The 15,019-nt window shown below is 37.2% G+C and overlaps 1 protein-coding gene across 1 annotated transcript; it reads right to left on the bottom strand.

The window, feature by feature from the left end:
* Positions 1 to 1,920: 1,920 nt before the first annotated feature.
* Positions 1,921 to 14,940, bottom strand: ARL5B (ADP ribosylation factor like GTPase 5B). Its single transcript, XM_065731574.1, has 6 exons — positions 14,815 to 14,940; positions 8,236 to 8,296; positions 6,826 to 6,973; positions 3,946 to 4,029; positions 3,083 to 3,234; positions 1,921 to 1,982 (listed from the first exon to the last, which is right to left on the bottom strand). The coding sequence occupies exons 1-6, from the start codon at positions 14,858 to 14,860 to the stop codon at positions 1,934 to 1,936; spliced, it is 540 nt and encodes a 179-aa protein (XP_065587646.1). The 5' UTR covers positions 14,861 to 14,940; the 3' UTR covers positions 1,921 to 1,933.
* Positions 14,941 to 15,019: the final 79 nt, after the last annotated feature.

Below are 15,019 nucleotides of genomic sequence, written 5' to 3'. Positions count from 1 at the left end.
TATATAAATATAAAACTGAAAATAAATCTGAATTACAAATGGAAATCAAGTCACCAAACAAGAAACCCATTCACAGTATCATTTATTTTTTCATTTATAATTAATACTTTAAGAACAAAACAAAACTTATTTTCATGAATTAGGACAGTTGTTAGCATGAAGTTCACAGCAAGAAACTTTAGCATCAGATCTTTACCTTGTCTTTTTTGTTTTGTTTTTTGGAAGTACAGTTATTGTCTGTTGTTTTCTGAGCATTTTGGCTTGACAGTCGACATAGACTTACTCCTGAATGTGCCTTTTACTAGCGAGCACTGATGTACAACTTTGTTCAAACAATCACCAATTTGAGACATATTCAAAGTCTCCTTTTCAGCACAACATATTTGATGGTCCTATTAAAATTTCATAAGGCTTCGCTCAAATATGAAAGAAACCAAACTGAAAATTGACAAAACTTAAAACTTTATTTAAACTAAACTCACTGCGCCTGAATTATCAAAACCAGATTTATCAAAACCGTTTTATCACTGAAGAACTCCAGCCAATTAGCTTAATGTTTCTAATGAGCAGGCTCCAAGTAGTGTTCAGGCATGCACAAGTCCAGAATGCCTCTTCTGGAAGCCTGCCAAGTATTTACGTAGATTAGGTATCTCATTGCTAGGGGGATTCCACTAGTAATTGAGAGCCTATTTTGTTCTTTTTCTCCCCTCTGGGTTTGGGCATTGTTTGTACCTAATGCTCTCATCAGTTGGTTTTGTCTGTTGTTTCAGACAACCTTCACAGATCTAACTTTATCACCTTCAAGTTGAATTAAGAGTTCAGCCCAACCTTTTGCCACCAGTTTTATAATTGGAAGCTCTCTACTTTTTCAGCTTCCAGTTGCTATGTTTCACAAAGTATAGAAATAGTTCTCCTCTCCTGCAAATAATAATGAAAACAAAAATAAGGCAATATATTTTCTGTGCAACAAAAACTGAAAACATTTACATGAAGGTCACTTCATTGTGAAGTCCACAGACACAGCACCATGACTCTGTTCTGTTTAGAAGACTGGCTTCCCTTTTGATTATACATTCATTTGGAAAACATCACTCACCAAAAGGTAAGGCTCGTGTATGTACAGTATTTAAAATTTTAACAGATTCCAGCTAGCCTACACATAACACTGACTGCCATGGTTCCAAATATAATTATCAACAGGTTTATTTTTAAAAAAGTTTTTCAAGGTCTAAATGAATAAACCAACACTTAATAAGAAAATTGTTATTCACTATGCAGAGATCTATTTTCAGGTAAAAGAAAAAGAACCATAACCTAGAACTACTTATCAGACAAAAGGAGAATAACAGATGTTTTTTAAGGCAGAAATTAAATTATATGCTGAGTTAAAAGCCACCTTAATGTTAACTATAACTAACCCCTTCAGCATTTAAAATTTTGTATTAATAACTATTAACTATTACGCTGGCAAGAACTCTGCTGATGCTCCAGGAAGTCCAACTGGAGATATAGTTATCTTTGGAGACTAAAAACTATGCCAGAGTAAAGTCAACCTACTCACTACTTTTTCCATTATTAAACAAAATATCTAGATTTACGTTAGTGTTATAGAAACCCTTTAGAAAGAAGTATGAAATATTGGCAATGACAAAACAGATTTTTAAAAAGCTAACATTGAAAAAGTTAGAATACATAGAGGAATTTAAATGTTTAAAAACAGATTCACATATGTCCATCCAGTTGAAGATTAGTGTATTAAAAAATGTTACGAAAATACTTTGTGTTTCAGTTCAACTGCACTTGATTCAAGTACAGCTTGGAGATTGGCTGATATAAATTAAACATGATCACTGGCTCAGCAGCCAGAAGTACAGAAAAATGTACATGTTCACAGGATAAATAGAAGTCTCTTCTTCAGAAAAAAAGAAAAAAGCTATCTCACTCCAATACGGGAGGTCATCCACTCCAAGCCTTGGCATAACCTGAAAGAAAGAGATAAATTACATTACACGGTACTAGTTTTGTTCCAACATCTTAAAAGTGTTGTTAAAATAACCTACTAAAAATAAGTAAATTAGCTTGACTTGGGAAATATAAACAGCATAAATTAAACTAAGTATACCTAGGCTTTAACAAAAACAGTTTGTCAAGTGTGCCGTTTTACTGAAGCTTGGCAAGGCTTCAGTTATTTTCTTCTACAGCTATAACATGCTAATCTTAACTTACTTAGAAGTATGGAACCATATAATGAGAAACTACCTCCTTGAACACTATAGACTGTTCAGACTATGAGTGAAAGACAAAGGCTAAGTTACCCAGACTGAACTGGTTCAAGAGAAGGCACTGTATCAAGAATTCCACAGCCCCATTATGAAACTGTGAGTATGCTTTTATTGAACACCAGGACTGCATGGGATCTAACCTGCCTCCTCACTCAATTCGCATCTCTAGATGCATCCCTAGACTAGGTCTCCCCTACATTCTGGGAAGAATTCAGTGAACTAACTCTGGGGATTTTTTTTCCATAAGTTGGCATCACTACTGTCACAGTCCTAGAAATTTTAATTACTAATTTTAATTTATTATTTTTGTAAGAAAGAAGAATTGGGGATGATCAGTGTTTCTAAGGTGATGCTTGAGAAATTCTCTTCTCCCTAACAGGGGTTTGTTCAAAGATCAGACTTCATGCAGGTAAGTATTCAAAACTGCCCTTGCCAAAACTGGTAGGAAAGAAGCAGTTAACTCTGAGTAAGACAATACAATCCCAAGATTCAATTTAAATAAAAAAAGTAACTTCCTGCTAGCCTATCCCACCCTAAATAAATGCAAGCTGTTGATCACATCACAATGCATCTCCATGACATTAGAAAACATCACAGTAGGAATAAGAAAGACCTTCTCACTCCCCAATACTCAGTTGTACTAACTATTTGTGATGCCATAAGACCACACTGTTTTAAAGACTGTACAACACAGCTAAAAATCTCTAAGTATTAAACATTAGAAAACTGCTTTAAAAATCAAGATGAAAAGGCAGTGATCCCATTTATCACATATATGTACTGAAATAGTTAAAACTTACCCTTCTCCTGTCAAAGCACAACAAGACTGAATGTGCCATGGGTGATCCTTTATGGAGCTAAGGGTGAGGTATGTAGATATCTCAGCAGCTGTCATGCAACCCTTCATGTCCTGCTTGTTTGCAAAGATGAGAACAGCAGCCTTCCGTAAATCCTAAAAGTAATTCAGAATATACACAATTGTTATTGTAATAAGCTAACAAGCTACTGCATTAACTGAATGTATGGGAACTGCTGAATCATGGCCTGAGCCACTGATTGATCACCTGAGGCGAGCACTGAGTTGGCTGCAGGAGCACAGGTGGAGGCAATGCACCTGTGTGACTGGAAGGGGTGGAGTCTGGCTCCACCTCTCCCAGATCCCACTTAAGGGCTGATCACCACTAGGAAAGGATCTCTCATTGGAAATCCCTCCTGTGTGGAGTTCCAGGCAAGCCTTGACCTTCAGTGATAGGTGAGCTCTTCCTATATTACTGGGTATCTTTATACCACCTGGACAATCTGTCCAAAAATATACTATCCATCTTGATTATACTGTTTGGGTACTATTCATTTGGGTATTCACTCTATACTGAATTTCTCAGAACTGCAATCAAGCTACTTACAATTTGCAAAGTAAAGAGTGATTCCATTACAATTGAGCAAAATGTGATTTGGTTACACTTGCATTACAATTACACCAGAAGAGTGCTTCATGTTCTTTTTCCTATTTATGTTCAATGTACAGTTTTAAACCATGGCCAACACTCTTGCACATTAAAGCACAATTTTTTTTGACCATTTAATTTTTGTTAACACAGGAGGCAGGTAGTGCAATTTGACTGTTCATCACAAAGGAAAACAATTATCCCAATCCCTACCATACCTCATGAGCCAGCATTCTATAAAGTTCTTCTTTTGTAATAGAAAGTCGCTCTCTGTCAATGCTGTCAACAACAAGAATGATGAACTAAGGAAAAAAAACAAAAGTAGTATAAGATGCAAGTACAAAGTATAATTTATAGAAATCATGTTTTCAAGATACCATTAGCACAGGTCTTTCTACACGAGACAGAAGTGAACTTTCAGAGCTTGTTAGAAAAGAGAACAAGAGGTTTACTGTTACAGTCTTCCATTATGGCCCTAGGAATCATACACTGCTTGTGCATTTCAGTACTGCCATTAGGATCTACTTCTGTGTACTACAGTTAAATTTCCTGGTTGGATTTTCAGCCCTGACACCATAAGCAAAATAGATGTGTAGGTACCAAAAGTAGATCATGGATCACACTTAAAATGTGAATGACAAACTTGCTACAGATTTATCAGTGAAAATAGCCATTCCTGCCCACTACTATTGGCATGCTCAGAAAAACAAAAAACTGAAAGAAGCACTCTCAGCAAGTCACCATTACCTAACTCTCAAGGCTTAAAAAGAACCATTTCACAATCATACAGCAGACCTCAGAAAGCTGTTTACCTGTAGGGCTTTGCACTGTGATATTACATAACACCTTAACCTCATTAAGTTGGCTTCTCACAACTCTGTACCCTTGTACCTAGGCACTTGGAGATAGCTATGGCAGTGATTTTACCCCTACTACTCCTGCCAGGCATTCTGATGGCCAAGCATTTGGGGACCCTGAAACACTGCGATACTTGATACATCAGTATCTGTATGTATCACACTGCTACAGGAAGCAACTGTCACTGCTATGAAATTTACTCTTTATTCTCACTTCTGTACCTTCTAGTTCACAGCCTTATAATAGTGGGGGAAAAAAAAGACATAGCCTAACAGTCAGGAATGCTCACTTACATATCTTGTATGCATTATGCAACAGCATCCATACTCAATTCATCAGCATTCAACACTTCCCTGCTCAGAGTGTGCACCAAGCAGCACAAACAGCTTGGGAAAACCAGTAGGGCAATCAAGAATGCAGGATCTGATTATTTAGAGAAGCTTTAGAAGTTTAAAGTAAGATGGAACGCATGCTGCACTGGAAACACAGCAGATGACAAATGTGACTGTCTCCATCACTCTTCTACACAGCTCTTCCACTAGGAATACTTTTTAATCTCTTCCACTATCTCTTTCCCTTTTTTTATCCCTTTAATTTTTTTTTTTTACAAGAATAACCATGACAGCTCTCTCTCACTCTAAATCCCATACCTGTAAGCCTGTCAATATCTGTATAAAAATTATGATCCGATTCTTAAACAGATGGCAGAAAGTAGCCATGTTAACTTGAAACTAAGTGGAATATGTATTGAAAACTTATTTGTTTTTTTTTCCATCATTCCAAAGATTTTCTTTTAGACTGTTTCAATTTCTAGGTAAGGAAAGAGAGAAGAGACCTACAAAAACTGCATGCGAGTTAGTAACAATAAGGATTTGAAGTCACCATTTTAGTTCTCCAACATATGCTCCAAATCACTTTGTCTTATGAAATTGAGCTCGCTGCACATTGAAAATGACCACAAAGTATGAAAAACAAGTCAATTTAAAGCTGCTGTAACTTTGTGATGTCTAGCTGATGATGAGGAATGGTGAAGGAATTATTCATAATTGGGCGCTAGGATTAGCATACCAAACAGACCCTTTTCTTTTCCAGCAGTTCATAGCAGACAAAGCTTCTACACTGAGTTCTTTCCAAATACTAGAAAGCATTGGATTTCACATACTTAGTAGACAATACAATTAAGATAACCTCCAGATGAATAAAAAATGAACTAAGACATGCATATCAAATCCCCAAACCAAACATATTCAATGAACAAACAATTATTATTGTACCAGATCTTGCTGGCAGAAGTCTCTTCATCCCATGTGTTTTATGTGTATACATACTTTACTGGACAAAACTAAAAGCAAGTTTAAAATACTAAAGCTGAAGACTGGAATATCATCATCATCAGGCTTCCAGTAGATACAAAAACATTTCTGAACATCTGAGCTGGATCACCCAAGGAGGGTGATGAGGCAAACAGACAAAAACACAACAAAAAAACCCACCAAACCTCTAACATTTTCAGAAGGATGGAATGTTTATACAGTTAGTAACAGCCATTCTACTTAAAAACTGGAGGCATCCCTGATTTTAGTAGAAATCAGGTCTAGAGTCCTTTACATAAATGTACAAGTCTCAAAAGTGAAACTACACAGATCTGAAGTACATGTTGCATCCATAACATCTTGGCCTTTGGTACGTTCTACTGCAACCTTTCAAACTTATGGTGCATTACCAGTACCTTGTGACTTCTACACAGCCAGGATTTCCTATCCTTTGAATAAAAGCCACAAGGTGATGAACTTCTTAAATACTGTCATCTAGATAGGAATTTTGTTTGTTGTTCTTAATTACCATTACCTCAAAAGCATTTCAGACTGGATGTACAGAACTTAGGCTAACTGCTGCAAAACTTCAACGAATTTGTAAAGTACGTAGCAGAATTTGCTTTATAATCCACTTGAAAAGTACACTGAAGACCTCAATTTAATTTCTAATTTTATTTTACTGTAATTACATTGCCTAGAAAAGTACTCTAACTTCACATTTTCTACTGAAGATCAAACATTAAAGTAGATACTTAAAATATTACCAGGAAATTGGCTTTTCAGAGACACATTATGGTTTTGGGATTTTCTTGAAAAAAAAAAATACAGCTACAAACTTCATAAAAACGAGCAGTATTCCTAATAAAAAAACATAATTTTAAACAAATGTATTGAATTTGCATCTTTCAAAGAAGCTTGACATACCTCTGTGTTTGAATAGTAGGTATTCCATGATGACCGTAACGATTCTTGTCCTCCAATATCCCACATTAAGAAATGGGTGTTTTTCACCACTATTTCTTCTACATTGCTTCCTATGGTTGGAGAAGTATGAACCACTTCATTCATTAAGCTGAAGGAAAAAATACCACATCTTAAAAACCAGACAATAAAATTCATAAGTCTTGTCAATAACACAAAATTTGCTGCAGAAAGCATTCCTAGCTTCAATAAAAAAGTTGAAAGAATGGACATTTCTCCAGTTATACATTCACATTCTTAAGGTAATGAAGTAAAAAAAAGATTACTTTAATGTCAATCTAGTTCAGCAACTATGCTTGACAAAGTTCTTGTCTCATTTTTGTATCACACTGCAGATGCCAGCAACAAAAGGTAAGCACATACAGAGGCTTAAAACAAATACAGGTAGCATCTGCAATTTAACAGTGCTCTGTTATTAAAAGACACTGATGGATTTTTAAAATGCATGTTTCAAAAGGAGAAAAGTTGTGATTCTGAAGATCACAAATAAAAACATCATTCAATTGTGCAAAATACAAAGTAAAACACAATTTAATCAGAGCACTCAACTTAACTTGATCTCAGGACCAAAACAGACCAGGATCCTCTGGTCTCTTAGCTGAATGTTTCTGTTTTGTTTTTAAAGGTACCTCTGCTGCCTTCATACCTAAACATACAGACAACCAATTCATTACGTACTTTCCCTTTTCCACATCCAGAGTATTAACTAGGTTCCTGCCAATATTCTTGGATTTACCATAGATATTCCTGCAAAGCTGGCAAGATTTGGGAGTGAGATAACACAGCACAGTGATGCTACTGAACTAGTTTATGGTGGGGCCCTAGGAAGATAGAATACTATTATTAGGAAATCTTCCATCACAAGTTTTAGTCACTGCAATCAGGAAACATTAATGGATCATGCAGAGTAGCTAGAATTCTCTTAATTTAAAAATCATATTCTCTGCATTTCTTGGTCATGGGACTTTTTTCAACTTGCAGTAATAACCATAGGCTTTGATAGCAATGGAATTTGCAGGTCATTATGTGTTTGTATATACAATCTTGATAATCAATTTACAATTCAGTTTTAAAACCTTGCACTTGCTTCACTTTGCATGTCAATACTAAAACTAAGCACACTTAGAACAACTAATACCATTCATGTACAAACTGTGATTTAGCACAGCCCTAATGATTCTATGAGGTTGCAAAACTGAATCTTCAATGATTAAATTAGCAACAAATACTAAAGTGTAAGCAGAATAATAAATAAGAATCACAGAATCAATAAGGATGGAAAAGACTCCTAAGATATCCAGTCCAGCCATCCACCTACCATCAATATTGCTCACTGATACTTTGTATACTTACAACTGGTAAAGAATGGTGGTCTTTCCAGCATTATCAAGTCCCACTATGATTACTTTGTGCTCTGCATATATGGAAAGAAAGACAAGGATAAAATAGTGGAAATAATTATTATGGTTAGTCCCTTTTTCTTAATTGAGAAAGCAACAGCATGTTTGCCCAAGTTCAAGAGTCCACACAACAGTGTCAGCCTCCAGGAAAGAAAACAAGACTATCTTCTAGGGTACAGCTTAAGGACAAATCAGCATTGGAAGACTTCATACAGCAATGCTTACTAGTACAGTTTCTTCATTTAAAAATACATCTAATTTTAGAGATAAAGAGAAAGAAAAAAATCACTTGAAAGAAACATCCATATTAATACTTATAATACAACATAGTTGAATCACCTTAAGTTATTAAGAATTCTCAGAGAGCTAGTTTCCCAGAGCATGGATGAGTCTGTCGATCCTCTGTTATGCAAAGCAAATCCAAAGTTTGCTGAAAACATAGTCTGAGTTGCAAGAACGAACAGCGGCCATTAGTTAAGGAACCACCACCACCAGTTGCATGGTAAAAGGAGAAAGCTATATTTTCAATCAATCACAATTTCCAACACTCCAATTCTGAAGTGAAATGTTCCGCTTATACAACAGTAGGTGTTCCCAGTGCTGCAGTGTTGTTACGCCAAGCACAGGGGACACAGGGAAAGAACTCCAGAACACATCCGTTCCTTTGTACTTGGCCCTTCTTAGAATTTCACATACAACAAGACAGCCAATGAAGATGAGAGGTTTTTTGATACACATCTGAAGTTAGAAGACACTGATCTGCTTGCTGATGAAAAAGCAAAGCACTTGAGAGTAGAGAAAAGTTACAAATAGATATCAGAAGCAAAACTTGGAAAAAAAAGCTTGTGAACAGTGTCCCCCCCCCCCCCCCCGTGAGATTTTACCCAACAAGCGTTACCTATTTCCCTGTATTAATTTCCCTTTTGCTGCATCCTGCCTGTCCTAAGAAAATAACTTTCCCTGGCCTGAAGCCCAGTAATTCTTTTATCCACTTAAGTGGAGACACCACTAATTAACCAACTTCCTTGACACAAACATAGTATGAAACCCTCTTCTCTGCTTTCAAACCTAATAGTCTAGTTACATTGAACGATTTATCTTCTTTGCCAAATTCAGTTAAAGGGTTGGCAAAGTTTAGCACAGAAATATGCTTCTGTTGTTTAAAATGACCACGTTTTCAACTACAGTCTGGGAACACTACAGATTCTACTTCTGCAACACTGCATTGTTTTCCAGGAGGAAAAACAAAATGATTCCAGTTTGACATTATGTCTGCTCTTTCCAGCCTCTGCGATTGAATGCAGAGCCTTGCTTTGGAATGAAGGTGAGAAGCACTCGACAATACCACACTACTTAAAGTAAGGAAGAAAAAAAGTATTTTTCACCATTCAAATGACAGTTTGATAGATAAACAGTTTAACACTCATGGGAGATTTGGGGAGGAATATAGGTAAATAGTTCAGCACTAAAGGAGGGGATGATGACAACAGAACTTATCTGTGTCACTCTGAAGTCGTTAAGTACTTTAATCAGTAACTGAGTATGCAAAAACAAGTCACAAAAGTGTTTAATTAATGATGTAGGGATGAAAACAAAAGTGATAGAAGTAGTTTCCACCTTTTATTACTGATTTCAAAATGGTCATCTATGATAATGGAAATCGCAAACATACAGCAAAGTCAAATTTTTATCTAGTTGGGTTAGGGTATAGAATTTTTAATCATATGCATGAGGAAAAAGATATGAACTTAAGAACTGTCCTACAAAGACAGAATAAAATATTAACAAGTACTTGTTTACAATAGCAATTAGTTGAAGGTGGATTCTTTATATAAAAGAAAGGATGATTATAGTGTAAATCACAGGCAGCAATTTATTCTCCCACTCTCTCCTCTCTGTGTTCTGCATTTACAGACTAACCCAGGTTCTTCCCTTACACTGGCTGATACTCAAACTCAGTGAGGGCTGTATTCATAATATCTTCCCAGTCCACTGTGGTCCCAGCAATGGGAAAATAAAATCTGTAAGGCAGTTACCAGAACAGAAAAGCAAATTCATTATAAATCAGGTAAAAACAGGAAAAAAAAATGTAATAGGAATGAGTAGAAACAGTAAACAAACACATGAGAAGAGACATTACTAGACCACTACTTAAAGAATCTAAGAAATTCTGCTATATCAACCTTCCTTGGGTGGTTGTTTCAAAAAAAATATATATATACACACACATGTATTATTGTTAATATATTGCTGTGACTCTAATTTATTTTAACAACAGGAAAGCAGGGATGATTCTACAGATACCAGAAAATAAAAAGGGATATTATATGTTCTTTCCTTCAAAATATTACTAATCAATGCTCCTAAATGCACTCTTAAACATTCCCCTGTAAAAGGGATTCAAATCTAAATTAGGTTATCACAGTTTTGGAGCTTCCTAATTTTAAAAGAACACACACAAAAAAAAACCCAAACAACCAAACAAATGAGAAAATACCAACAAAAATCCCTGATTTCTTTAACAATGGGTATGATTCTCTTCTTTCAACATATCTGAAAGGAGATATCAGTAAGGGAAGGAATACTGATAATTATCAGGCTGTGAACCAAAAACAGTACATCCAGTTGATAAAGACAATTCTGGAGGTGTCAAAGCTGAAAGCAGAAGGTAGACAGAAGTTTGCTGGAGAGGAGGCAGAAGGAAAAGAATTGTACTGAAGTTCAAAGACTTATCAATACAAGAAAGATCTCTCCACACTAAGTAAAAGCCACTTTCTATTTAACACAACTGTAAATAGAACTTATTGCTTCCAGACTTATAAAATATGAGTGAAGAAAAACTGTGAATGCCCTTCAACAGTCACTAGACTCAAAATCCATTTGGTTTTTCAGATAATGGTCCCTGCTAACCTAACCCAACTGTAGAGTCTGGCAGCAAGCCTGTAACTCCACAGATTGCTTCATTTAAAAGTTCAGCCACCTTGATTTTGAGTCTAATATTATTTTTATTATGGTATTTCTTCTTATTTAACAATGTAGTGTTTATTCAAAGCAATCTCAACAGCTCTCATTCAAAACAATTAAAGATGTGTGAACTTCACGTGCTGAATCATTCACACATCCAAACAAAGGTACTGGCAGAAGAGTTGCCTTTATCAGGGCTGCTGATGTTCTTTTTTCTTTATAATTTCATTAAGAGTTACTCAGACAGTATTGGTAGAGTAAGAGAAACAAGTTTTACCTAACTGTCTAACTGCAGGCAGTAAGTTCCCACCACTTCTTCATACTACATGCTGCTACACAGACCATCTTGTTTAAGTACTGAATCACTGCTCAGGAATGTAATTTCTGAAGTCTGATTTTTTTTAAATACACTTTTATTTATTCAAAAATGAATTGTTAAAAGTTCAACCTAAACATGCAATAACTTACAACCAGACTTGAAATGGTAGCAGGGACAATACCTGAAGCCTTACTCAGGCAATGTTTTTTGTCAACTTCAAAAATACGCAGTAAGAATGAGGAAGCCATCACTGAGTCAGCTTCAACAAAGGGAACTTAGATTTTTAAGTTAAGTTTCTCTTGTAAAACACCTACATACCAGTTGCCATTGTTTACTTGTGACTTATTAAGAGCCATTACATACTGAATAGTCACAAAGACTAGAAAACCAGATTAAACAAGGCTTTGGAACAGTTTTGACGGCTATTACCACCATCAAGTCAAAAATTAAAAAAATAAAAGTAAAAAGTGATAGTCACTGTTCACTACTGTCAAGCTGGAAACAAATACTTCTAAACACATCTGCATAATTAAATAGATATTTGCTGACAGATTATGCTTAGAGACATTCGTATTCACTGACACAGAGATCAGCACAATGTTCCAATTCCATAAGCTTCCCTGTGCTGCAGCTCTTCCCACGTACCAGTTTTGGAGAGTAGATGGTGTGCTGGAACGAGAATCAAAGAATGCTCTGCAAGGGGAGCTGGAGAAAGAGCTGAAAGCTTTCCACAGCTAAAACTTTCCACCACTGGTTATTGCCACACATCCCCCAGTTTCAACTATTATTCCTTCCTTCATGACCCAGTACAAGTTTGCCAGACAGAACCATTTCCAAAAAAGACTGAGCCACCTGGTACCATTTCTGTTGTACAGGGTGCTGGAACTGAAGAAAAGGCTCAGTCACCCAGGAGAAACACACAGCTGCTACCCAAACCTTAATGTTAACAGAGCTGAAGAAAAAATATGCTCTTAGAAGACATCAGCTGAAGACATCAGTTAGCAGAGGTTATCACTGGATGCTTCCAGGAACACATTACATTCATTCTTTCCAGTTTGCCTCCACTTCCTCTTGCTTAACTTTGGAAAGGATGGTAAGAGAAACAAATTGCAAGAAATGTGTAAATTAATATAGTAACATTCAATGGTTTATTAGGATGTAAGGTGTCTTTGTTTACTACAAAGAAATCACTCTAAATGAACTCAATTTTGTGTGTCACACATCGACTGTGCTGAAGCCTAAAGTGCAGAAACACACAGCACTTGTGTCAATACATTAGCATCAGAAGATGGAAACTTTGGAGAAAGCAACTCACATTCTTCACATAACCAATCTGCATTCATTCACCAGCAGATAATTCTTTACCACATTTAGCTGTCTAGGTTATCGATCAAACATCTTTTAGATTTGGCATTTTCAGCACAGCTGCTATACACCATTATGTAAAGCAGGACTGCAGTGTGTAATTAATACTGGAGTGAAACACCCGGGACTAGCTGTATCTTCAGAACAGCCCCTCTGCTTTGCTCATGTAATTACTCTGACCGTGCTCAACAAGCAGTATCATGGGTCAGCTTACAAATGCTCTGATCTGACATATAACTAGTAAAGCAACAAAACCAACTCACTGATTACTTCCTTCATATCATGAAGAAAATAACTATTTAGAGAGGAAAATTCTGCTTGATGGGTCAAAAATATAAGGCTGAAGAGAGTTTTCTAGGAGAAAATTTCCATGCTGGTCAATTTTTTTTAACCTCCATTTAATGCAGTAAGACTCAGGATGGATAGAACAAAAGATGATGAAAACTCACCCCAAAAGCCAAAAGGTAAGGATTTCATGGTACTGCCTCACCCACTGTAACTGCTATACTAATGGTTAAGACTTCCCCCCTCACTAATGAAATGGCATCAACGCAATCCAGCGTCCTCACATACTAACAAAGAAAGAAACCAAAACAATGGAGCAGCAACTTTTACTCCCTTCCTGAGGATAAGTATTGCTATCATAGGGGACCATACAGAGCAAGATTAAAAGCCACTGAGTTAACTTCTAATCCGTTCTCTGCACATCCTGGTGGAGTCCTTGAAGGAAGGGAGCAGCAGTGCAGCATTTAATTGAAACAAAACAGAAGAACAAAAAACCAAGGCAGTATTTAAGTTTTATAGAGACCTAAAGGGGGAAACTACAAATTCTTTCAATGTTTTTTCCAGTTCAGATTTAAAAAAAACCAAAACATTTATCTGAAGATTTATTTAAAACAATCATTGCTGTAACTTAATTTGAAGACTTCAGGACCAACATTAAGGGGTGGGGTAGATATATGGCTTGGATCTTCCTCCTGCTCCCATGCCATGGGAAGACTGTTTGGCAGACATATGTTAATAAGTCAACACACTGAGACTGTGCTCAGCAATTCACAGAATAAGAACAGAATACATTCATTCACAGTGATAAGACTACTAAAGGGATACCAGGTGAACCTGCCTCCTATAACTTGAGAAACTGTTTTGGCAAAAGAGTGTGACATGGAAGACACTGACAACAGAAATGTTGAAATCTGAAAGAAGGAATGTAATACATTTAAAACAGGAACAGAGCGTGTATTTTGAAACCTGATAGCAGAGCAATCACATCATCATTTTGGCTGCTCCAAACTCAGGGCCTCAAGGAAAAACAATACAGATGACAAATTGCGCAAGTATTTTATTCTCTAACCAAAGGCTAGGTAAGCGAGATTCTTGGAAACAAACACATGAATAGATACCAAAGTGTATTTTATTTGACGATATCTGAGCTGAAGGTGGTGGCAGTTCCAAGTTCTGAATCTCAAAGCTGAGCACAGAGCACAAGGCATTTGGGAGAGAGCTGTCCCCGATGCTCTTTCCGTTCTTGGCTCGAGAAGTGATTTTCTTGGGTCACTAAATGCGTTTAACTAGCAGCTTTTGCCAAAACACAAACAGAACTTTACCTCAAAGGACCCAACACAAGTTTGTGGGTTGCTTTTCTTTTTTTCTTCTGCCTTGATACTAAAGATAAAAACACCGTGATTTCGGCAGCAGACTCCAGTTGAAAAAAGGAACGAGGGACCTCAGAAAGCCAGCACGGCCACCAACCAAAGCCGGTGGGCTTAGGTTAGGACAGACGGAGGAGGCGGCCCTCGCCCGCCCGCCCGCAGCCCCTCGCCCCCTCAGGGCTCCGCGCCCACGCTCAGCCCCGCCCGCAGCCCGGCTCGGCCTCGCGCCCACCTTGGTTCCCAAAGAGACTCCACAGCTTGGCGAAGATCAGGCCCATGCCTGGCCCAGGCTCACCTCGGAGCACTCGGAACCCGGCGAGGCGACGGTAACGGCAGCTCCAGGCAAAGACAACCACGGGGCGGCGGGCGGGCGGTTGAAGAGGCGGGCATGAGCAAAGCCCCGCCCTGCGTCACTCCGTGCGTCATCACGTACGCCC

Source organism: Cyrtonyx montezumae, unplaced genomic scaffold, assembly GCF_038088225.1.
Source record: "Cyrtonyx montezumae isolate F1298 unplaced genomic scaffold, pur_monq_1.0 scaffold_14, whole genome shotgun sequence".
Classification (NCBI taxonomy): domain Eukaryota; kingdom Metazoa; phylum Chordata; class Aves; order Galliformes; family Odontophoridae; genus Cyrtonyx; species Cyrtonyx montezumae.
This window is presented reverse-complemented; position numbering and strand designations above follow the sequence as displayed.

Bases quoted from the DNA above. Each gene is read 5' to 3' on its own strand.
- ARL5B (XM_065731574.1), bottom strand. From the start codon at position 14,860: ATGGGCCTGATCTTCGCCAAGCTGTGGAGTCTCTTTGGGAACCAAG. The intron at 6,974-8,235 runs GTAAGTATACAA...TTTTTCCTTCAG, and splicing joins ACCACCATTCTTTACCAGTT to CTTAATGAATGAAGTGGTTC. The intron at 1,983-3,082 runs GTAAGTTTTAAC...TCTTTCTTTCAG, and splicing joins TGTGCTTTGACAGGAGAAGG to GTTATGCCAAGGCTTGGAGT.